Raw genomic sequence first — 26,069 nt, 5'->3', positions numbered from 1 at the left:
TTTAAATTTTTACAGATTATAGGAATAACAAGTCAAACAGCAACTTTCTAAATTTTAACCCCTTCCTGACATCCGCCGTATTAGTACGGCGTATACCAGGTGTTTAACTACGGCTGCCCGGTGTCTGCTGTTATATACAGCAGACACCGTGCACTAATGCCCATGGTCGGTGCCCGCACTGATTGCAGGCATTAACTCCTCTGGCGCCTGGATCAAAGCTGATAGAGGCGTCATTTTACCAGTGACCGCAGATACCCAGAGCAAGCTCCGGGGCCTGTGTCCCATTCCTATGACAGCCAGGAGCCTTGTGAAGGCTCCCTGGTCTGTCATTCAATACTTTCTATTGTAGGCTACTCTATGTAGCCTGCTATAGAAATGGTCATTTTTGTAGATTTGGAGAAAAGCACCTTTGAATTCATATACATTGCTCTTGCCACTCAGACCCTTACCACTTCCTATCTCTGCCACCCCTTGCAACGGGAACTGATCCTCCTACTGTTAATGACAACACTCATCCACCAGCAGCAAGAGCAGTGCACCCAGGACCAAAGGCCCGCCCCAGTGCACCAACTGCCTCATTTGCATAAAATACTGCAAAGACGTTTTTCTCCAAATCTACAAAAGTGACATATATAACACAGTTATATTATTTATCACTGTTACATATCTCCCAACCGTCCCGATTTCTGTGGGACACTCACGATTTCGGTGTCCTGTCCAGCGGTCCCGGTCGATGGTCATCACATCGCGCCTACACACGCCGAAGCTGGAGCGCAGCAGTAAAGCAGGAGCTGAGCTGTGAAAGCTCCTGCTTTACTCGCATAAGTGTTCAAATCATCAGCTTCCTCCGGACGCCGATGAGTTGAAATCGGGACATACCTCCCGCCGACCGGGACCGCGGGACAGGACACCGAATTTGTGAATGTCCCGCAGAAATCGGAATGGTTGGGAGGTATGCAGACCCCTTTCCCTCACATAGATCTAAGTAGCATTTTTCTCTCCGCATGTTTTGTATGGAAACCAAATTCAAACCACACGGACCCCATTATAGTCTAAGGGGTCCATGTGTTTTCCCAGGTAACCGCTTTTTTATGCGTATAGGTTTCCGTTCGGGGGATCCCCAAGCAGATTCCCCAAACGGAGTCCCGAATGCAGATGTGAACCTAATGCAGATGTGCCCTAAGAGGTTTTCCAGTAAAGTAAAGTAATTTCAGTATTTTATTTCTTATATATTTAGAAATATATAAGAAATAAAATAAAGAAATAAATAAATTGTATTTATATAGTGTCAAGGCATTACAGAGCAATAAATCAATTTGCACACTAGTGAGGGCCCTGCTTGTGAGAACATATAATCTATGAGGCAGAAGGGTGACATAAAAGGTAAGTGAGACAAGTCATCAATATTACATAGACGGAGGTTGGACCCCCACAAATCATCATCCGCTTCATACATCACATGGCCTGGTTGCAGCTCGATTCCATTCTAATGAATGGGAATGAGCTGCAGTACGAAACAGACCTGCTATACATTGTAGGGTGCTGTGCTTCGTAACTGGTGATAAGGCTGCAGAACTTGTCGGACTCCTGCAATCTCTTTAAATAGCTGATGGTTGGGGTGCCTGAACTTATGTAACTAATATTATAATCCCAGGAAAACCCTTTAAGAAAGCAACATTGGAATGTGGAGATATTTGTGGGTTGTATTTATGGTGTATTGTGCATGAAAACAATCTGAATGTCCAAAAAGAACCCGATTTTCTTGTCAGGATGAATAATGTGAGTCACTGGTTAAAAATACATAGTCAGTGCAGGTTAGTCAAGAAAAACATTGACTGGGTAATTCCCATCCACACACCTGCTTTGCCTTTTAGGCTAAGGCCCTATGTAGCTTCCAGCAGCAAAAAAAGCTCTACGGGAAAAACCTCGGCGACAATGCAATGCAGTTTTTCCCATAGCGCTTTTCAAAGAAAGTCTGCAGAGGTTTCCTCTGTGGACTTTCTGCTTCAATTATACCTATAGGGAAACCACCAGCATTACCGTAGATATTGATCACTGCATCATAAGCTTTACTTACTTATGCTTCGAATCCCAGGGATGGGAAGCCACTAAGTCTGAGGCCCCATGAGTGGAAAAGCAGTTTGTTTGTTTTTTTGCAGATTTTGCTGTAGGAGTGGATTGAGCAGAAGGGAGTATAGGTGCTTCCTATATATTTTCCACTCATGTAGCCACTCTTGGCTTTGGTTAAATAAAAAAAAAAAAAAAAAAATGAAAAATCTGCAACAAAAAAAAAATGCAGCTTTTCCAGAACAATGGCAAAAGCTACTTTTTTTGCTGCAGATTTTGCTTGTTTTTTTTGAGCCAATGTCAAGAATGGCTTGAAAAGACATCAGAAGCACCAGAATCTGGTCCGAAATACGCATCCCGCGGCTAGCTACGACTGTCACGGCATTCCGCTCTGGATTAGGCCCAAATGAATGGGCCTAGTCCGGAGAGACTGTCACGTTGCAGAAGCCCGGCAAAAAAGGGAAGGTCGCTTCTTTTTTCTGCGAGCGGGAAGAAACCGCTCGTGGAAAAAGGAAGTGAACGGCTGCTATTGAAGTCAATAGGAGGCGTTTTTTGGACTGGGTTCTGTGGTGGATTCCGAGTCAAAATCCAGTCCAAAAACCCCCGTGTGAACCCAGCCAGGAGAAGGACCAGTGATGTCACTCACATAGGTCACCAATTCCAGAGACTGCTGAGGCCACTGATCTGAACAGTCACATCAGCGAGGGACACCGGCAGCAGACAACAGGGGGCAGGGACAGCTAAGGCTAGGTTCACACCTGCATCCTGTCTCCATTCGGGGTTTCCATCCCTGATTCTGCTTAAAAAATGCGGAGAGAAAAGTCTATGGGATCTGCAGGTTTCCTCAGATAACTGCTTTTTTTTAAGTGGATTAGGCTTCCGCTCTTTGGACCTGATGAACAGAAACCCGAACGCAGTTGTGAACCTAGCGGCAAATTATGCTTTATTTATTTTTTTAAGTTCACACCTTCTCCCAACTTCCACAAAAGTTGTTTCAATTCTTAGACAACCCCACTGATATTTTACCAACTTCAACAATAGTAACCATGCTCTGTTGTAAAGACAGTCCCCATTTTCCCTTTCCTGCATTGTCTTCATGAAGTATCTCGATATGATATTTTTCTCAGCACTTTTGCAACAATGGTCTTCTACTTTACTGACTATGTTTCTCCGTCGTCTGTGAATTCCCTTAGCATCCACGGGAGGCGCTGGACTTTTGCAACAACAGTTTGCAGACCAGCGTTGTACATAATGCACATAATAAACTACAAACTTCCTCTGAGGTAAGTGCCAACTAGAACCTTTGAAATAAGTCCTGCCCATTTTCTCTGCACTGACGCACGCGGACATGCGGTTAAACTGACTAGGCACGATGTAAACACTGCGTAACGGCTGCCATGTTTCCGGAGATCATATAGACGGCTCGCTGTGCTGAGAAGACACTTCTGCCTCTAGTGTTTTGAACGTTGACCTTCAAACCCGGAAACGTTTGGTGCTTGGACTGTTGGGCTGTGACACTTTCTGTTTGTGCAACTGAGAGAAACATTGGACTGTGGAGTCCCGGAGAACTGGCCTCTGCATGGCTATGTGAGTATCCTCACCCCCGACCGACCTATGAGCCTACACCCATATACTGCCCTTCTAACTGTAACTTTACTGGTTTACTGCCCCCTCCGGGTTAATAAACTCATATTCTGTAACCCCTCACAGTCATTGCACTCGTGTGTACTGCGCTCCTCACTGTGATTACCCTCGTGTGCTGCCCCCTCACAGTCATTACTCTCGTGTACTGCCCTCCTCACTGTGATTACCCTCGTGTGATGCCCCCCTCACAGCCAATACCCTCGTGTGCTGCCCACCTCACAGCCAATACCCTCGTGTGCTGCCCCCCTCACCTTCTTTAAACCAATATACTGTCACTTTCATTACACTGTTAAAACGCCCCCTTATTGTGGTTACCAGCATATGCCTGGCCCCTCTGTGTTATTTACACTCGTATTGTATACTCTCCATGTATTAGTTTCCCAAGTTATGTTCTCTCTCACTTTTTGGAGTTATGGTCTGTGACATAGTTGAAATTTACCCCATGAGCTAATGTTCCAATCTATAGTGACTAGTAAGATCATAATCGCTTACTGTAAGTTCACTCTAGCATTGCTTCTACATTGTTCAGGTTGCATCCTCAAGAGAGTAAAGAAATTTCATTGTATAACTAATTGCTGAAGTAAATGGATCTTCGTTATCTTGCTACTTCAAGGGATTCTATAATTGGGAAAGCTCATTTTTTAACTACGGTAATATATTTGCATAGCCTTTAGAAGGCTATTCCAGGCATACCTTTAATTTGTTGCTCTCCCCTCCCCCTGTGTACACACAGTGGTCAGTGAACTTCCTGAGTGCTGAGAGGTGGTTAATTAGCATATCAATAAAAGCTCGCTAATTCAAAAACAGCTGAGTGGGTTAACTGATTACAGATATGCCTGGAATAGCCTTTCTAAAGGCTATGCAAATATATGCTTAGTTAAAAATGAGTTTTTCCAATGATAGAATCCCTTTAATATTCCCATATTCTTGCTTCTCCCTCAGACCCAAAGCATCCAGCATGACCGCCATTCCGGACTGATCATATATAAGGGATGGCTCACGTGTCCGTACAGAGCAGGGTTGAAGATGAGACCCTCATCACTGATGTGGTGGATGAATTCACTGCCCCAGGAGATCAAAGGAAATTATTAGAGCAAAGCCGGGCCCGGGTGCAAGCACTGTTCCCAGTGATATTTACAGTTCTGGGGTGTTTAGAGAACTTCAGCTTTGCAGAAGGAGAAAGTGGAACGAACCTAGGACGCATCTGGCTGCAACTGAAAGGCAAAAGACAAGCTGTGCTGAAGGCCAAGGTACAGTGCATGCAAAACAAAAAGCAATTTGACTGAAATCATGGTTTATAAATATTTGCGCTGCTTCTATAGGGGTACACGCATAGCACAGTAGGGTTGTGGGTTGTTTGGTTAATATTTTTTACGAGCAGTATCCCCCTATACAACGAGCATTAACCCCTATAGCCCCTATGCCACGAGCATTAACCCCTCTATACGGGGATACTACTCGTTGCATAGGGGCTATAGGGGTTAATGCGAGTTGCCTAGGGGCTATAGGGGTTAATGCTCATTGTATAGGGACTAGATCTAGGTCCATAGGGTGTACTGGGCACTTATGCTAATTGCTTAGGGGTTTCTTTACTTACCTGTAGCAATGTCAGTGAAGTTCTCCTTCATCCACTTCATTACTTGGCCTGGATAGCTTCTCTGGGTCTTCTGTGAAGAGAGGACTGCCTGCTCTCACGAGAACTCCCGAGATCACGCAGCAAAAGCAGCTTGGACACTGTCCACTGCTAATTGGAGAGTGTTAGACTGACGTAGCTGCTTTCTTCATTGTCAGAAATGCCCTTCTGACAGTGAAGCCCTTAATTAACATACAGGGCGCCAGAATTAATGGGGCTCAGAGCTCCAAAACGAGGGGAGCTACAGACAATTCAAAGTGCACCAGAGTCTGTGCAGCTGCATCTATAACATGGGGCAGAAAGCTGCACAGGCTTGGAGTGGTGAAAGGTCGTCTTTAACTAGTAAGCCTGTCTGCAACAGATTTTAAAAACAGATTTATTTTTTTTTTAAAGCTAAAATCACCCCCTTTCCCTAGATTGCATAAAAATGTAAACCAAGAAAAATAAACAAAAAACACATTAGATATCCCTAAATCATAAAATGCCAAAAATATTAAAACATAAAAACATTTGTAGCAGGAAAAAAAAAATCTAAATCGCTGGTATGACTTTTTTTTTTCTGATTTGCTGACCTAAAAAAATTAAAGTGTTCCAAAACATCGTACATTCCCCAACATGGTATCAATAAAAACTGTTGTTGTTCCGCAAAATGACACCTGACGCTGGGTTCACACAAGGGTAAAATAAGGAATGCTAGGGAGGGTATGTCCCATACACGTGTACTCAATGTAGTGATATAGCATTTGCTAAAGGGGCCATCCTCCTTATTGGCAAATGCTACAGCTCTGCAGCTACAGATTCATAATTATACTCTATTATGTTGTAAAAAAAAAAAAATCCAATAAGGAGACTAAATAGAAACAAATAACTTTGTTTTAATTACCGTATTTAGTTCTCAAATTTTTCAATTGCACTGCAACATAAACGCAAAAAACACTATTTTTCCAATAAATCAAGTTTATTCAATTAAACAAGTAAAACATATACTTAAAACCACATGAAATTAAATGCAGCCTTATAGTTAAGCCAAAAGCTATATAACTTTAATTATAGCAATATTAAGGCTGCAATTATGCGAGAAAATAAACATGAAGATTTTTTTTTTTGCCTTTTTAAGGCTAAGGCCGGGGCTCCATGTGGCGTAAATGCAGCGGTTTGGCTGCGGTGTTCTAAAGTTCCTGCAAAGTTGATGGGATTCTAACGTTTGGATCTGCATGCGGACCTGAAAGATGGAGGGCCTGTCTGCTTAAATAGCGGTTACCCACGGACCCCATAGATTATAATTTTCACTATTAAACGGGTGGAAATAAAAATTGTTCTCTTTGCAGGGCTTTTATCTCCAATGATTTTAGGCGGAATCTGCCGAGGAGTCTCCTAAGGAGACTTTAATGCAGATGTGAACCTAACCTTTTAAAAGCTATTCGACTATTGAGGAAATTAGAGTTCTACTAAACCTGTACAACCAGGTCAGTAGGATTACAGTCTTTTGTAACCTCCAGTTAATTGTGACACAAATCTCACATGAAGAGAGTATAGTTATATTTTACAAAACATCTTCTTATACACTTGCCTCCTGCGATATACAGTACTGGAGATTTATTCAGAAAGAATGCAGCAAAAATATCCCATGTTTCTGTGTAAACCTCTTACAATTGTCTGGTAATTAGTACCCGAGTTTTCTTGAGAAGTTTAAATATCTGCAGGATCTTGCTGGGCAGTCTGTTCTGTTACTGTGTAAGCCTTCATGTATGGTGTCCTGCTGCTAGTAGCTTCATTTTGGCTGCAACACAATTTGCATTTCTGTCTGGTCATGTAGAATACAGAGCAATCTGACCCCACTATATCAATTATTACTCCTAGATTCTTTACATGAAAAGCCCAAGTGACCTGATTGTCACAGATACATGACTGCAGATTCAGGTTGTGATGCAGCTAGATCCATGACTCAAAAAAAAAAAAAAAAAAAAAAAAAAAAAAGAAATCTGACCACAATCAGAAATGCTGCTTGCTGTCTATGACTAAAATACCATCTTCAATAACTTAAAAACAAGCAGAGGCTATGAATAGAGACCTGCCCCCCTTAACCCTTTCAGTGTGTCAACAGAAATCTGACGCTCCAACCAATGCTTACTGCGTTCCTGTCTTGAGCTTTCCTAGCAACAGGAAGTGAACAGCAAATTAGCAGGAAGGGAGTCACCTAGGGGCAAGAAAAGAAAAGGCAATATTTTTAAATTAAGTGCATTACATTTTGGTCCAGATTCACATGCTCTATAAAAAAAAACTTAAGTTGTCTAGTTACATGACCAACTTTTTCGTCCCTGTGTTGACCAGGAAAAAAAAATTGTCATTGAGATTAGAGATGAGCGAGTACTATTGAAAACTGCCGTTTCGAATAGCACGCTCCCATAGGAATGAATGGATGCAGCCGGCACACAGCCTGTGCCAGCGTCCGTCCGCTTAACCCTCTGCGTGCCGGCTGCGTCCGTCCATTCTAATGGGAACGTGCTATTCGAAACTGCAGTTTCGAATAGTACTCGCTCATCTCTAATTGAGATGAATATCCATAAAAAAGACTGATCTGTTAAACACATGGCCGAGTCTTGGTTGTGTCATCTGAATGGTCGCTCTATTGGCTGACACTTGTAATCTCATAATCTTGGCTGATAACTTCATCAGCGCTATTAGATGAAGACTGTGCTTCCAACCTCTGATTTGCTGTGAATTGATTTTCATAGGATTACTTTTGTAGCCGCCAGCAATTCCAAATGATCTTTACAGCCACAGGACAGTACTGTATATTTAGTGTGTGGACACGTTGCAGCCAGCATGCAACAATTTATTTAATGTTTTACTGCTTTGCTCTCGTCTTTTTGCATAGACCAGCAAAACTGTGTGGCTGTTAAGCTTGCAGGAGAAAACAGGGACCGATGTTTGTTCTTGCCCTTCATTTTACTTGACATTGATTGTTGTTGTGAATGCAATTACTAATAATTGATTAACTGGATTTGGTGGAAACTTCATATGTAGTAAGACAAAATGCCTAGTCATGTGTGGAAAGCCCTAATGAGGAGTTATGAGGAAGTATTCTGCAGTCACCACTATACAGGAAGTTTTTTTTTTTTGTAGTTTTGTGGTAGGACAAAGTGAAGTGTGTGGAAACAGGTCACCACACAGGGAAACTCCAGAGGATGCATCCAGGATATTCTGAGAACTGTTTGCACATATGAAGGGACCAGTTTGTGACACAGTCTGGGAGCCACTCTCTTGATTCTTTTTTTTTTTTTTTTTTTTTCCTTAGAATTGCTTTCCCAACTTATATGAAGTGTTGTGTGATCTGACTTGTGGGAGTGAACAACAAACATTTGCAATACACTTCTCTGTCAAGGTTTATTGTAACAGGAACTTGCTGGATTTGTCTTTTTGAATGAACTGGAGGAGATGTATTTCTATATCTTGGAGGTGTATTTATAGGGCATGACATTAGTCCATCCGTGAAGTTTTGAAGGCGTTTAAATGGGTTGGCACTTTATAGCAAACAGTAGTACAAAGATAACTAATAAACTTAATCATACACGTTCATTTTCACTTCTGGATCATCATTTTTCAGCCTCCCCCCCCCCCCCAGACCAGTGCGATCAGCAGAGACATTGACACTGCTGCTAAATTCATTGGTGCTGGCTCTGCCTGCTCCCTGACATGCCTCCTTTGACCACCGTGTGCGTGACATGAAGGGACATGTGACACAGCCTTGACCATGTCATGTGACTTTGTGTGCGCCTGTGCTGCTCTCCAGATTTTTCTATTACTAGAGCAGACGCACTGAGCTGGTCTGCGTGTATAAAGGAAGCGCTGGCTAAACTCGCAGACATTACCTCAAACTAAACATAGTGAAAGAGTGAAAATAAAGTGTTCTGTCCCTTACCTAAACTAATTGAGAACTGTATATAAATATATATCTCCACAAATATTCCACAAGATCCCCTCACATATATATCACTCCCCTCCGATACCTATGGGATATGCACTGGAATGCAGACCAGGAGTTTCACTTTCAGTTTGTCGAAGTCCCACCCACACAAGTTGGCTGAGCTTACACTGCAAAATCTCATTTTAATGGGGAAAAGGTAAGCTAAAAATCATTTTTATAGCACATTTGTCCTATAAAACATCTTTCTGACTTGTCTGGGGCCCTTTGATTTTTTTTTTTCAGCTTAATGGTGGCCAACCCCTTTAACAGTGTGAATAGGCCATTTGGTGGAATGAAGTGTGCCTGAAACATTTTATCTCCTCTCAATCAACTCTATGGGGCTCTATCAATCAATAGAACAGGGACACTTCCAGCTGCATGGCTGCCACTAGGAGGAGTTTAAAATGGAGCAGTCTACCAAACTTGCAAAACAATGGAACACTCCATTCTATGGGGGTTCCAGTAATCTGATCCACACTAATAAAGTATTTATCATATATCCAATGGATAAGTAGCAAGTTAATAAACCTGGAAAATCAGTATAACCAAGTGGTAAATCTGATGTGTGGCCAGTTTACAGCGGAATACAATTGAGCGACATCCAAGTGTCAATAGTGTGCGTTCCACAATGCATTGACTTCTATGCAGCTTCCGACTGTTTCATTCCGATCTGTGTCATCGGAGTGGATTGGAAACCCTCATAGATGTTAATGCATCACAGAATGCACACTGATGACACTTGGTTGGTTGCATGTTATCCAATTGCATTCCGCTGCAAACTCGGCCCCACATAGGAAGCACATTCTCCTGTATGCATGGTGCCTAATATTTGCAGTGCTTTTAGATGCAAGTATGACTGTTTAGTAATGACTGACATCTGGTTCCTTGGGATAAAGACTCCCATTCAGGGTTTGATTTTTGAAGCCAAAACTAGCTATCATTAATAATAATTTTATGTGTAAAGTGCTAACATAGTCCACAGCACTTTACAAATTGTAGGGTCCAAGTACAGACAGAGACACATTACAGAATAAGTCAATTCACACAATGGAACTGAGGGCCCTGCTCGCAAGAGCCTACAATCTGAGGTAGAGGGGGTGACACAAGAGGTAGCAGGGGCGGCATCGGAGGTAGCATTGCTTATACAGTGGAGAAGCAGTTTAAGTGATAGAGGTTACTTTCATTATACGTAAATAAAGCTGTATGAGCCATCACCAGTCAGTGTCCTTTCATGTGCAGATGGTGTCTGGATATATAAAGTTACAGTCCAATATGCCATCATATCCTGTAGGGTAATGTCGAAGCATGAACAAAAGAAAGTTTGTTTTTCTGGATTCTAATTGTGGAAGGGTCTAGAATAGGAATTGCAATAGGCCTGTCTGAAGAGATGTGTCTTTAGTTAACGCTTGAAGCTGTAGAAACTCGGAGTTAATCTGATTGTCTAGGATAGAGCATTCCAGAGAAGTGATGCAACTCGGGAGAAGTCTTGGATACAGGAATGGGAGGTACTGATAATGGAGGATGTTAGTCTTAGGTCATTGAGTGAACTAAGAACACTGGTTGGGCGATAAACAGAGATGAGGGAGGAAATGTACTGAATTGGGGCAACAACCCTGAGACAATGAGCATACTTCCTGGGAGTTATAGTTGGACGGAGACTGAAATAGAAATATCAGGGTTAGGTCTGTTAGGGTATGTTCACACAGAGTTTTTTGGAGCGGATTTTGACGTGGAATCCGCCTCATAAATGTCCCCCGTTGACTACTTCTTTCCGCTAGCTAGTAGCAGAAAAAAGTGAGCTGCCCTATCTTGCCACGGCTGACTCGTCTGCGGCACGGTGCTCCCTCCCGATTAGGCCCATTCTTTGGGCCTAATCCAGAGCGGAATGCCACAACTGGATGCCGATGCACTGCACCAGCATCCCGTCGCGGCTAGCCATATGGAAGTGTTCACACTCGGAAAGCAAATTCTGCCGTGTAAACATACCCTTAGGTAGTTCAGTCCTTTAGAGATTCAGTTTTAGATAAAGTGAAGACATGATATGAGACAGCAGACAGACAGTAAGTAGTATTCTTTATTAGTGCAGGGGTGATATTATATTGTTGGGTGTCATCAGCATAAAGATGGTTTGTCCAGTAGGGGTAGTATAGAGAGAGAAGAGCAGGGGGCTTAGGATAGAGCCCTGAAGAACCCCAACAGTAAGGACAAGAGGGAAAGAGACAGAGCCTATAAATGAAAAACAAGAATATGTATACACTGTCTACCAATAAGTATTTGGACACTTGTGGTTGAATAGTAAAACATTTATTCATATTCAGTAGTTGGTAGAACCTAGGCGATGCTTCCTTACGGATGGTATTGATCGGCACAATACTCCCGGATGCCTGGTGAAACTGCTGGTGTATGTCAGCCATTGGTTGGGTGCAGTTTCTCAGAGCAACAAGTGCTGGCCAATCTCCCAGTTTCGGGGGTCTGCCCACTCAGGGCACATTCCGATAATCACCGTTCACCTTCTACTTCGTAATCACATAGGCCACTGTCGATTTTGGGTAATTCAGTTTGCTTGCTATGTCCCTTAAGGATCGACCATTTCTGTGGTACCCCACATTTACTACCCCTTTCTCAAAATCGGACAACTTACTTCGTGGCATCTTATATGTGGCTAATGCTAGTGCTGTTTCCTATTTAACAGCGGAAGGCGTGACGTACATCACGACCGCAGATATCTTCATTTGCATGGGTGTCCAAATACTTATTGGTAGACTGTGTATAACATATGGTACTTCTCTTTTTTTTTTTTTTTTTTTTTTTTTTTTTTTTTAATATCAATTCCTGGTTTTACCTTCAAAAATGTAATCGGCAAAAGCTGAATGCATGTCCTTACCCTGAGAGACATTTTCCCCATCAATAATTAAACCCGAATCGTTTCCATGGTCTGAGCTCTGAAGGATTGTGGTTTCCAGGGATAGAGATGTTGAAGCTATAGTTTACCAATTTGCTGTTAGGTGCTTCAGCCAAGAGAACTTCATTTACCTGGTTCAGTTTTAGCCAGCTGGTTTGTAGTTTATGTAAGGAAAATTGTTTGACTGGTGTTGAGTTGTTCTGGGCTTCAAGGGAGTCATCTGGGAATTTCGGAACTCAGGAGGAGGCCGGATGGTGAAACACTAAAAAATAAAAATCATATTTGCTTGTCCTTGATGCTCCGGTGTCCACATCTGCTGTCTAGTCCAGCACACACCTGCCTTTACCGGCGGAAGTCCTGTGCTGTATGTGATTAGAGGCCAGTGTGTGATTGGTGGGGGTCTGGCACCCTGGACCCCACCGATCATCTGATTGAAGAGGGAAGCCTTACCACCGGTCTGCTAATCTAGAAAGTTTGAAATTTTCAATATATAAACATAGTCTCAGATATGCTAATAGTAATACTATTTATGTGTTCATAATATGAACTATAGCTAGAGTATTTTGACCCTCTGATCTTTTCTTCTTTTTTATTTTTTATTTTTTCTATTAAATCAAGATTCTTTTTGGACCCTAGACATGAGGATCTTACTATCTTTCTTACTTTCTTTCAGGAGTTTGTGAAAGGACTTTGTGAACCTGAGATGGTAATGAAAGAAAGCTACCCCAAGGAGATGCATTGCATATTTGCTGGCGCTCAAAGTTTATTCCTCAACCGTCTCATTACGGAAACATGTGCCCATGTGGCCATGGCAGAAATCGGCATCCTTAGTATTAAAGGGGGAACCGAACCCGTTGTCTTGGCTCAGAGTCATATCCAGCAGTTTGTTAGACTTTTTAAAAATAATGAAAGTGTACCCCATAGCAGAGAACCAGAGGTAAAACGGAGGTTTAAGTGTTTTGTGGAAGCCAATGCAGATAAATATACAATGGACCTATTATTACTGCCCAGCGCGTTAAAGGAGGAACTCCTGAATCTCACTTCAGAGGACCAGACTTGTTCAGTTCCAGATAATGCAGATTTTGAGATAGCCACTGTAAATACTGATGCTAAAGACCAGCCCCACAGTAGTCAATGCACTGACCAGTCAAGAAGAAACACAAGGACCCCTGTTACGGAGCTGACCAACCAATTAGACACTGTTTTTTCCAATGTACCAGAAATACTACCAAACCCTGCACTCTTATCCGATTCACCCCAGGACAGAATGTCAACGAAGAGACGATGTTCAGAGAATGAAGAAAGATGCTTGAAGAAGCCATTTTCTTTAGAATGCATTCAGGTAGATGGTCCCATCACCAGAGCTGCTGGCTCATCTGATATGCCTGTCATTGACTTGGTATCTGATTCAGGTGACGACTCCCTGATCATTGTAGAAGAGGACAACACCGTGAGCGCTGAAACGGAATACAAAATTCTTGTAAACTTTTTTAGGACTATGGGATACTCCAAGGAAGTGGTTGAAAAGGTTATCCGTGACTTTGGGCAAGGCGAGGAACCCTTAAAGCTTCTTGAAGAAATAGAAAAAGAAAGTAATGTGGTTCCAATACTGCAGAAACGGGCAGAGATTAAGACCTGCAGTCAAGAAAATGTTAAAGATAATAAAGTTTTTAAAAAGGAATCTCGGCCACAGCAAGAGGTGATTGTAGATCCTGTCAGTACACATACATCCAGTAACGGAGATGTTCTAAAGCCTAATGTGAGAAAGCAGTACCCCATAGGTACTGAAGGATCTATGGCTGCAAGACTAGAAGCGGAAAGGACTTTACCAAATAATACTAGCTTTGTTGCAAGGGGTACTTCTAGTCCACCAAGGAATAGACCTGTGTTAATCCCAGAAGGACCAGGGCCTTCTATCCTGCCGTCAGTCAAGGTTACAAAGCAGATCCCTGTGAAATCCTGTAATCTAACTTGTACACCAAGACTTGTGCAGAATGATGTAAATCCCCCTGCATCTGAGAGATCGCAGAATACCAAACCATCTGTAACTGGCGTTCAAATATTCTTGAATTCAATTAAAACGCCATATAGACTAGAGCTAAAGAATGAGCCTGGGAGAGAGAATCTCAGACACATCATTATCGATGGAAGCAATGTTGCCATGAGGTGAGCACTTTTTCTTCCTTCAAGGATATGCAAATTACTGTAGAGTTAGTTTTTTTCCGGGCAAATATAATTAAAAAAAAAAAAAAAAAGTTTATTAGTGTCACTAATGAGTTAATAAGTGCACCCATATAACGTTAGCAGTGTTTTGAGTGATTTCTGGTTTTCTCTGGCAAGGCCTAGCATCTTCTACATTTGTTTACTTGGTGTGTAGCTTCCTGCTGCAATGCATTCTGGTAGTTGTAGGCTCTCACACTATCTCCAGCTTACTTCTCCCCCCCAACACCCCCTTCCTAGCTATTCCTCCCACTGCTATACTTTACCTATCTTCTTTCTACGTGGAATTTCTCACTGTGCCGTAGTCTTCAATACTTCTGTATTGTGCAGGCTCCAAGTTTGTGCAATAGAGATGTATTGTTGGCTTCAGTGCTAAGCTAGGATACTGGCTATATTGCGCATGTGCGTGCCAATGTCATTGAAGGAGGAGCAGCCGTTCCCCAGGGAAGGCAGAAGATGAGTAAGTATGATGATGTGGATGGGGGTGGGGAGGATAGTAGTGACTATCTGTTTCCGAAAATGGGGAAACAGATTGTCACCGAATAGTCAAAAAATGTCCCTGAGATGGTCGCACTTTTGATTAATAATGTAATTTAGAAAATAGGAGGGGGAGGGTGTTTAGATTAGTGTAGGGTTTTATGGTTATCCTGGACAACCCCTTTAAGAATTCCATTAAAGGGGTTGTCCCATCACAAGGATCCTATCTATACTGCTTGTTAATGTGAATGTAAGACTTTTCCTAAATACATTGCTTCAGCAAAACTGCTTTGTTTGTCCACTATATCACTTTATTTTGTTTTGTTTTTTTACACATCCCTTGACCTATCTGTTCATAAGTCAAGTGATGCATCTGCTGCTCTGAGGGGGGAGGGAGGAGGGGCTAAGTGCACGGGAGCGAGCCGGGAGGGGGGTAGTTTACCCTTTGGGGGGAAGGGGCCGCCAATACAGACCCGGCATCCGTTGTAATAGAGAGGCGGATGCCGCCGAGGGGGGGGGGGGGGGGGCGGAGGAGCGGAATAACAGCATCGCTTCTGCCGCTGCTGGCTTCATGCATAGCATAGCGATGTTGCAGGCATCTGTGCCAGCGTCTACACTCCCCGGCATCCGCCTCTTTATTACAGCGGATGCCGGGTCTGTATTCACATATGCAAAGCCGCTGGCCCTGCGTGCATGCTCATAGACCAGTCTAGCCTTCACAATGCGACGACAGACCCGGCATGCACTGTAATAGAGAGAGGCAGATGCCGGGTCTGTAACCCCGCCCACCAATGACGCAACAAAGTCGGAAGAAAGAAGAATTTACAGCAACGAAGACTGGTGAGTATGCGACGTGGGAATACCCCTTTAACTCATGGGCAAACTTCTGTTTTTTGTTTTTTTTTCTTATTACAGAAGTATCCACAAACATTTGGTATACACTGATCACCCATAACATTAAAACCACCTGACAACCTTGAATTGGTCCTCTTTAATGCTACTAAATTGCTTCTGATCCACAAGACCTCTGAAAGTGGCCTATGGTACCTGGCACAAAGACTTTCGTAGCAGATTAACTGGTCACTGACTGTTCGACAACCTTTGCATAAATCAGTAGTAGAAGTGAATTAAAACTCCACTTGTTTTGCTACTTTCTTCCTCCCTTCTTGCTAAACTGGCACTCTGAAATCTCAGAACGCCCTCTTACTAGACAGACAGAAGGTCAGATAGTTGTCACATTCATAACGCATGATAAAGGGTGTTTTGATACTCTGCTTTTTCCACATGAAGCATGTAATAATTTATGCATTTTTAGATTAATGCATGTGGTTTTAGAGGAAAAAAAAATCCCCGTTTAAACCCAGCGTTATAGTGAGGTCTGTGCTGGATTATCTTGTGATAAGCCTGAGTCACATGATTGTCAGTCAGAGAGAAAGTATCTAAAAGCTTTACTGAGCCCATGCACTGACTGAAGCCCTAGTCACAGTACATTGCCAAGTGGAAGATGTCATACATTTGTCATAATAGAAGAAATATTAAGATATTTTGAAAAATAGATTATGGGCCTTTACAGAAACCTGAGAAACATTGAAACCAAAAGAGAGGGCATTATTATATATGATAGAAGTGTCTTATTTTTAATGTTAAAAATATTATACTACCTAACCGAATGCTAGTTTTTGTTTTTTTTAATACTCGAGTATAAGCCGAATTTTTCAGCATAGTTTTTGCACTGAAAATGCCTCCCTCGGCTTATACTCGAGTCAAAATCAGCCTCCATAGCCCCGTGTGAACTAGCCCTTATTTTGTCTGAAAAATATAAAGAAATATTTAATCGTGCATTTTTTTTTTATTTTTTTTTTGCAAGTTCTCAGTATTTTACCACATTACTCATGACTTGCTCATGGTTTTGCTTGCGTAGATGAGTGAGACACATTACTTTCATAATTTTTCTGTTAAAGACCATATTGTGGTGACACCATGTTTCAGTACAAATAGGTCTTGGCTTAAAATAAGAAATCTTTCTAATTTTACAAAAAGTGATCATTTTGTGAGATCTCGTGTCAGTCAGCAGGTGGGTCTGAGTCACGGCTGTACGCTTATGTCACATGGGGTACATACATACAGACGGTAGGAAAGCTGCTGTTGTGCATATCCTGTTATGTTACACAAACCACAGTTCTTAAGGCATGATGAGCTTTATAGTCCATCTGCAGCTGAAAAGTCCCTATTATTTCTACTACATCCTATTTCTTACAGTCGTATGACGCTCAATGTCATTGTGTCAGCAGTAGCTGGTGGTAGCAGTGTTACATACAGTGACTGCTGAGGATGCAGATGTTTATTCTGGTCATGTAATAATGAAGTTCTTATGTCCATGTCTGAACACTGCTATATAGTTTACATTTACATATAGGATAAATCTACTTAAAAATTTGAGTCAGTTTGTAAATTCATTACTTCTACTGAGTAGTGATCCTGTATTTTATATCCTACAAAACTGCAAAGCTGATTTAACAATGGCAATTGTGACCAGTAGGAGGGGATGTGGCTGCTGGAGCCCAGTGGATTTGATTCCCGGATGGCTAAGAGATGTGCCTACTACCAAAAACCAAAGGTCACAGACTAAACACATAGTATATTAGGTCTATTGATAATTGACAAAAAAAGAAAATATCACTTTATTAAATACTTGATAAAAACTTTGTCCGTGTGCATAAAAATGATTATTCCTTAAATGCACGGGAGTCAGGCAATGTAGCAATAAAGAGCCATACTGCAAATATACTTCTAGGCTGACATAGGATGTAGAAGGAGGCCCAAGTGCTGAGGTTACTGCCTAATGCAGTGCCAACCTCATATCAGTCCTAGTGTAGTCTGAAGGATAAGGACACTCCTAAACTACAGAGTAACAGACCCAAGAAGACTATTTACAGTAGGTATCCGATTGATTAAAGTGACTCTCAAATATTGATTTGGAGGGAGTTTTAGTATCTGTGCTCTATATTTATACACAGTGCGTCTTTGCATTCTGGGCTGTGTACTTGTTGGCTCTTTATTGCTACAGTCCCTGACTCCCCTGCGTTTAAGGAATAATATTTTTATGCACATTGACACAGTTATTATCAAGTATTTAATAAAAGTTATATTTTAGCCCTGTGGATGTATATAATATACTGGTAAACTGAAGGAAATTCTAGCTCAGATGGCCTGATTTCTTAAGACATACCTGCCTTTTAATAAAAGGAGCACTAAAATAAGTAGCACCAAATTTATTAAGAGTGGCCTATAAAATACCAGCCTTAACATATCTCCCTATTAATAGTCACTATGATATTTTCACTTTGTTATAGTGAAACAGATTTGAAAATGAAACTTCAGTAATTCTGAAAGTTTCTGTTGTATTTGTGCTATTTATTTTCAGTTGCATGGATGTGGGTGACTACTCTGCATATCTGTGGTCTGATGTTGCACATGGCTGTTGCCATGTATTTATAGTCACTATTTCAATGTTGTCTGCCTTGTAATAGGAGGTTACAGAGATTCACTGCTGGAGTGAAAGTGTAGGGGTGTTTATTTGTTAATCCTGGGGTGGGACGGGCTATGGGAATTATTTTTTTGTTATCTTTGCCAGATATTTCCTGTATTGTAAATATTTTTAGCACAAAAATGCACTCTGATATGCTGATTTACATATCTTTGTCTGTAAATGGCATTGTAGTGTGTTTGGTTTTTTTTCTTATGATCACTAATCTAATCCAATTATTTCTTATGATAACCACATCTGAGGAGTTATGTTTTGTAACGCTTTGTTTCTACTTCTTGCAGCCACGGTTTACAGAGGTTCTTTTCCTGTCGAGGAATTGCAATAGCAGTAGACTATTTCTGGAAGAAAGGACACCGGCAAATCACAGTGTTCGTTCCTCAGTGGAGAACGAAGCGAGATCCCAACATCACAGGTAATGTAGAGTTATCCATTTGGTCATTACCAGTGTGTGTCATACCTGGTGTACGCAGTGAATTAAAAGGAAGGGGGGGCTCCAGCCAACTACTGAAAAACTAAAAATTAGAATGCCATAAAGATCTAAAAACAACGTTTCTAACTTTCCCTATTCCGATTCTTATACTTCTGAAGTCCCCAACTCTTTTACTCTGTTCTTCTGCTCCATGTGTGACATGTCATAAACTCAAGACTAATGCAGCCAGTCATTGGCCGTAACAGTGGTGTGGACTTCTCGCTACTAGAACCTGCTGCAGTCACGTCATGCCACAAATGATAGAGCAAGAGCAAGCAACATAGAGTGGTGAATGACCCAGAAACTACTGAGTTAGGAGCAGCGAGCAGTTGGATATTGAGCATTACCTTGATAGCTTTCTTATTTCTTTCAATTTAGATTTCCGGACAACCCTTGAAAGAAACGCACAAAATTTTTGTTATAGAAACAGTGATGCCCACTGTGTTGTGTAATGTGTGTAGCTGCTGAATACTTCTATAAGAGTTATGGAAACTGCATAGAACAGTAACATTTGGCTGTTTCTGTAACTCTTGATCTGATAGTTGGGAGATAATAGCCATGTAGTCGCATCTTGACCATGTGTTACTAAAATGGAATACACCTTGCATACTGATAATATGGAGACTAATATAACTCAGGATCGTTCACTTCTGTGGGGTGCGAGTCCATTCTCTTCCGATATAGGACTGATCCATCTCATGACAGAAACCAATGAATTGAGAGGAACTCCATTGAATATAATGGAGTCTGTTGGGTATCAATTAGGTCCTCCATCAATCTTCTGGCAGAAAAAGTCCTGCATGCAGAACTTTCTCGCTGTGATTTTTGACAGACTCAGTGGGGGTTATTTATCATGTGCCCCTTTTTTGGCCATACTTTTCGCAGGTGTGCCTTTTTTTTCTTATACTAGTTTTACTGTGGTGTTTGATGTAAGCGCACCTTGTTAAATGTTAGTTCGTTTACACGTGCCTTTTTTGGCCATGTGCACTTTGCCTCTTTTTTTTTTTTTCTTATACATTTATACAAAAAGGTATAAAAAGCGCACAATTGCCCCTTTGTAATGCATTATAACCTAGTGGGCTCTTTTATGTTGCCCAGGGACTGGAGGGCATTTGTGCCCTTTTTTTTTTTCTTTTTTTAAAGTGAAATTCATGAATATAGCGTGAAAAGGATCTTCATTTACTTCACACCCTCTTTTCTCACCAAAAAGCAAAAGTCGCAGGTGCTTCTCAGGGCTAGTTCACACGTGAACAAAGGGGCGGGTTTTGACAGCGGCTTTCGCCTAGCGCCAGCACCCTCCGTTGTTGGCTCATTCATTTGAGCCGGCTATGGAGGGGAAAGCCGTGACCGCGATGGTTGTGGCAGGCAGGTTTTGACCGGAGAGTGACGCGGCTCCTGCATCACTCTCTGTGTCAAAATTCGCCCCCATGGCCCTCGTGTGAATGAGTCCTTAGTTGAAGTGTAGGGCAGAAAAAGACCTCAAAAAGGTGCAATTTACTCCAAAAAAAAAAAAAAAAAAAAAAAAGAGGCTCAAGTAGCTTAATAAATGTACCCAGTGACGGAAGCTCCTAATAGAGACGCTCCAGTTCAGAACGAAACCTAATCCATCAAATGGACGACTCCGTAATGTCATTTGTCTGTTACGTTTTATAGAGTAGCTGTTTCCCCCCCATCACTTGTTTTGCTGCACAGTATAATGTCACTGTGGTTTATTGGACATCATAATGAAACTTTTATGCTGCAAAATATTTTTGTAATTTTTTACTTTCATATTTTTCCTTACTCAATAAGCACATATTAAAAATAACAGGAAATTGTACTGTCATAAGAAAATGTCTGTTTTTCAGTCCTATCCTGACCCTCCATTTTATACATTTACCTGTGCTCACATGGCACTTACTGGGGATTCACAGTTGCTGTCCATTAGATGTATGCGGAAACAGGTTCTTTGTCATCAGGCAATGGCTGTGTGAAATTTTGTCTTATCACAAGCACCTGAAGTAGGATATTAATGATTTTTATTGTGTAAAACTATGTAAATGGATTCCATCCTAACGTATTATCATCTTTTTTTTTTCATTTCATACAGAGCAGCACTTCCTTCAGCAGCTTGAAGAACTAGGAATCTTATCTTTCACCCCTTCCAGAACAGTGTTGGGCTCTCGAATTGCAGCACATGATGACAGGTGTGTAGTTTTCTTATAAAAAGGCCACATCAGTGGTTTCCAATGTTAGTTCTGGACTCATTTTGATTGCCTTTATTGTTCATCTCACTTTGTGTAGATACACAGATATTTTTGTAGTGGTCTGCAGCGGGTTTTTACAATATTTAATAAGTTATGTTTTATGGTACTATGTTTCTATTGCATATTATATGCAAACCTCATACGACAGTGACTTCCACTGTATTTGCAGCTTTCCTTCTCTCTCTGACCTAACACTATATACTCTTTGCACACACTGCACTCTGCTCATTTGCCTGAATATCCTGTTATGCTTTTGTGTTGGCTGGGGTTAGTGTTGTAAAACAAACTGCTACTGTTGAGTCAAGAGATATTGTCGGCGTTGTTGTACTTCAGCAAGTTGTACGTCTTATACACAGATCAAACAAGTTCTGTTCCAGTAAAAAAAAGTTGGCGGTTCAGGCATGTTACAATGACAGTTGCCAATGTGTGCAGCTACTATGGTGAATCAGAATAATAAGATACTATTCATTTATTCTTTGGACTTAGCATAAAAAATGTGAAAAAAAAAAAAAAATTTAATTAGGAATCAGAACCTTTGCCTATGTCTGTATATTCTACGCTATAGTTATCCTATCAGTGGACAGATATGTATGGTGTAACATGGTCAGTTTGGTTCCATCTTGGAGGTCTGGAGGACCACAAGGTTTTGTAATGCTTAAACAACTTTGTTTTCTGCAGGTTTATTTTGCACTTGGCAGAGAAGACTGGAGGAATTGTAGTTACAAATGACAATCTGCGTGAGTTTGTTGTTGAGTCTCCTGCATGGACCAAGATTATCAAAGAAAGGTCTGTGGTCATTTTTGTTTTTCAGTCTAAAGAGGAATGGCCTATCTTTAAGATAGGCCATAGATATTGGATCAGTAGAGGGCCAACAACTGGCCCCCACACAGATCACATTAGTTAATGGAAGCTGAGCTGCAATAACAGCGCCCAGCCAATGTACAGGGCACGGAGCTATCTGCCTCTGGCTAATTGCACTGTGTAGTACAGGGAATAGAAGCAACCCCAACAGCTGATTCATGCGGGGTCGGCCGGCCGGCAGTTGTTGGCCCCCCACTGATCAGATATTATGTGGCATATCCTAATTATAGGTCACGATGATGATATGTATGTATACTGACTGTGGAAAACCATACTTTGTTGGAAAACAATATTTTCTTACATCCTTTGATACAGCCTTTAAAAAAAGTTCCTTCTGTCTGTTGACGGCCTACTGCAAAGCGCGCCTTGCAGGTTGTTTGCAGGTACTGTAGTTCAGATTTGACTTGTGGAGGCACTGCGATGAGATTGAACTCTTGTTGCCCGGTTCCTCCACAGATTACGGATCATTATTAATGGGACATTTTGTACAGTTTGTTTTCAGAGTACACTTTTAACTTAAAAGGATTGTCTGAAGCAGACAGCCTCTTTAGGAAATATTGATATGTCTAGGGTTCATAACTGTGTTTCATGGTTTACTCTCTTTCTCCAGATTATTACAATACACTTTTGCCGGTGACATTTTCATGATCCCAGATGATCCATTGGGACGACATGGCCCCAAGCTGGAGGATTTTCTCAGCAAGCGACCTGATCACAGGTGAGGAGGACTTTTTATTTTTATTTTTTTATTTGCTCTATTTATAGGATACACTAAACAATGGGTGGGGAGTAAACAATGAAAAACTCTCCATTTCCTGTCATATGTTATACAGAGATGAATTTGATTTTTCAGAAGGAGGCAGAAAGACTATAAATACTGATGATCTCCAGTGCGGTTACACCTTGGACCAGCAGGCTGCCAAACCTATCCAACAGAATGCCCCATCCTCTATGTGTTTTAGACTAATAAAGCTGAATATAACTAATACACAGCGATGCTTTTTATTTTTTTTTAAATTTGTACATTCCTGAAAGTTCAGTGCTTTTTACAGAGTACACTGTCCTCATTTTGGGGCCACATACAATGAGTTACAGTTATAAATTTAGAGTAGATTCTTTAAAAAGTACCTCCAAGTTGTTTCCAATATAGAAGTCTATGGAGTGGGGCAAGTGATAAGGAAGCTGCTGAAAGGCACCCATACTGTAGCTGCTAAGCTCTGCTACACTGAGAGAGAACCTACTTTATCTTATAAGATAATGCTCTACTACTGTTTAGCCTGATGCAGTATAATTACTAGCCATTGGCAGCCTCCGCCTCCTCTCTCCATAGACTTCTGTGTGAGGCTGCGTATGGGTGCCATTAAAAATAAGAGTCTGAGTGAAAGGAAGGAGGAGGAAGCAGTCTGGTATGTGGAGAAGGAAACCATATTTTTTATTAAGATATAGAGTAGATTTTCATGTATTTAATCGCTACTGTTTAAGAAAAGTTGTTTTCTAATTGGAAGTACAATTCCATTCATCTAAACTGGACTGAAATCGTAGAAATTTCTCTCTCAAAATCTGCATTGTGTGAACATACCCTAATACTATTTTAATGCATAGAATTTAGGTTTAAAGTGACTCCAAAGAGAGGAAGAAACGACATCTGTGAAGAAGATATGTTTATGTACTAAGGTTCTTTGTCAGACTGGAATTATATTCATAGAGAAAGTCATTTCATGACTATTCACTTCTGCCATTTTTATTGAAAGATGTTGCAACAACATAATCTAGTTTAACTGAATACTTTCTGGCGCATGATTCCTTATTCTTTGTTACAGTACAGCTTGTCGTATGTGTCCTATACCAGAATGATTTGGTGCATGAGAGCAGAATCAGGATGGGTTGTATATGAGAAAGTTGCACAATTTCCTATCATTTGTATATGCTTATTGAAACTACATGTTTATTCTTCTCCTTTCCTCAGAAATTCTCCTTTCACCCCTCGTTCATCAGACAGCGGAGTGTTTTTTCCCAGCCATGACACCTCAGTTTCCGGGATGTTCCCAACCAGCACTGATCACTCACATCCCAGAGCTTTTCTACCCATAGACAAAAAACCCACATTCAGTCCAGCTATCCAGAATTTACTGCACCCACAAGCTGTCGTCCCCCCACAGAGGACTTATTCTGAGACTTTATCACTAAAAGACGCCCTCTTAAAAATATTTCCTGAATCCCAACAGAGGGAGAAAATCAACCAGGTCTTGTCTGCACATCCTTACATGCGGGATCTTAATGCCCTGTCAGCCATGATTCTCGACTAAACATCCCAGTTTGTGTTCATAGTTTTCATCTTTTCTTGACAAATCTGTTTTTTTAAACCCCTTCTCTGTTCTACATCAGATGTGACACCGGTAGATTGGCTGTTCTTGTTTTCTGTAATAATATCCATTGCGACATGATTTGGTGATATTGCTTTGACAGGTCTGTAGATAAGTTAATCTGCATATTTTAATTGGAATTTCCTGGAAAGTAAAACTTAAGCAAATTACTACGTAAAAAGTAGGCAGCAGAATTGTTGTATACATTTGTAAGACTGAAAATGTATTCATTTCATCTGAATGGGGTTGTTGTGTTGGTAAGTGTATTGATTTCTGCAAGCCTAAAGCTGGTTGCACACGTTGCGTTATCCATTGGCAGTGAATGAACAGCCACATACGGATGTCACCCATATGCTACTCATGCACCGTCCGTGCTTCAGAGGCCCCTTTCATTCAATGAATAGGAGCCGCGGAAGCAGGGCCGCAAAATCGGACAGGAATAAGACATGTTCAATATTTTGCGGCCTGGACTGTGGGCCCACACACGTGACTATAATTTACAGTCATGTGTATGGGCCTATAGAAAAGAATAGGTCAGTGTACTATCCGGAAAAACCCAGAAAGCGCACTGACCATTCATACGGTTGTGTGCAAGCGGGATAATTCACATAAAATGAAGCAGTCATAGAATCTTCAGCAACAAATCTGCTGTATGTGATCTAGCCTTTAGTGTTGTGTTATATGATGGGTTTGATTGTTAGTTTAGTCCCACAAAACCTTTAGAAACTATCATTGATCAATACCTATAAAGCATTAATCCAGTGGGCTATAGGTGCAGCTACAATACAGGTCCCCTGAACTGGGGGTGGGAGGTTGCGTTGCGTTGCTTCTACCACCGAAACACTTGGATCGCTGCTTGTCCAATTGTACACTTGCAATCTGTGAAGCTGGAAAGGGCAGGTTGGTATACAGGATCCTCAATCAATGAAACAAGTAGACAGATTCAGCATGGAGGATGGTTTTGCAGCCCGGTCTACCAGTGGTCAGCTGCTATTGGTTGAGGAAGTGGGCAATAAGCAGCTCTGTTCTCGTCTATGGAAGAAAAGTACTTTGAGAGCTCCCCCAATAAGTCATATGGAAAATTGTGTCTGAAATAGACCATAGTAGTAGTTACGAAAAAGAAATGACTGCTAGTAAAACAGATTTTACTTTGTATTAAGGGAATGTTAAACCTGAGTGCCCCCAGTTAGAAGGTGCAATTTTAATTATTTTATTTGAGGGGTTTTTTTTTGTTTTTTTTTAAATTGAGAATTAAAAACTGTTGTTTGCGTTTGACACACAACTGTTCCACCTATTTGCCAAAAATGGGAGCAAGGTGATAAAGGTCTGCAAGCCTCCCCCAAAAAAGTGGACAGATGGGGGTTGTAGAGGATTGTAGTAGGGGAGTTGCTTAGTTTGGTTTCCCTTCCTGATGACAAGAACACATCACCATGTTGTTTCTTTATTGTATACATTTGTCAGCACATGTAGAGTTTGTTATGGAGTGTATATAATACTGCAGTGTATCTGCATACTATGTATTAGAGGGGTTTTTACACCCAGGTAAATATTCTATTTATTTTAGATAATAAAACCTTGTTCTGTGTTAGTTTTTTACCATCAGTAAGGTGCATTAGCTACTGCTCTACTTCTGTTGTCATGAAGGACAATACAAACCTTAACTTTATTGTAAT

At 41.2% G+C, this 26,069-nt stretch overlaps 1 protein-coding gene across 1 annotated transcript; it reads left to right on the top strand.

Annotated features, from left to right (window-relative positions):
- The first annotated feature begins 3,558 nt into the window (after nt 1–3,558).
- On the top strand, nt 3,559–25,610 carry N4BP1 (NEDD4 binding protein 1). Its single transcript, XM_075282076.1, has 8 exons — nt 3,559–3,654; nt 4,654–4,961; nt 12,887–14,379; nt 18,739–18,869; nt 21,016–21,112; nt 21,851–21,958; nt 22,644–22,751; nt 24,000–25,610. Exons 2-8 carry the CDS (start codon nt 4,704–4,706, stop codon nt 24,337–24,339), a joined length of 2,535 nt encoding a protein of 844 aa, XP_075138177.1. The 5' UTR covers nt 3,559–3,654; nt 4,654–4,703; the 3' UTR covers nt 24,340–25,610.
- Nucleotides 25,611–26,069: the final 459 nt, after the last annotated feature.

This window comes from Leptodactylus fuscus, chromosome 7 (genome assembly GCF_031893055.1).
Source record: "Leptodactylus fuscus isolate aLepFus1 chromosome 7, aLepFus1.hap2, whole genome shotgun sequence".
Lineage (NCBI taxonomy): Eukaryota > Metazoa > Chordata > Amphibia > Anura > Leptodactylidae > Leptodactylus > Leptodactylus fuscus.
This window is presented reverse-complemented; position numbering and strand designations above follow the sequence as displayed.

Excerpts from the sequence above, each read along its gene's own strand:
- N4BP1 (XM_075282076.1), top strand. The coding sequence starts at position 4,704 with ATGGCTCACGTGTCCGTACAGAGCAGGGTTGAAGATGAGACCCTCATC. Across the intron at positions 18,870-21,015 it reads GCGAGATCCCAACATCACAG|AGCAGCACTTCCTTCAGCAG; the intron begins GTAATGTAGAGT and ends CATTTCATACAG. Across the intron at positions 22,752-23,999 it reads AGCAAGCGACCTGATCACAG|AAATTCTCCTTTCACCCCTC; the intron begins GTGAGGAGGACT and ends TCCTTTCCTCAG.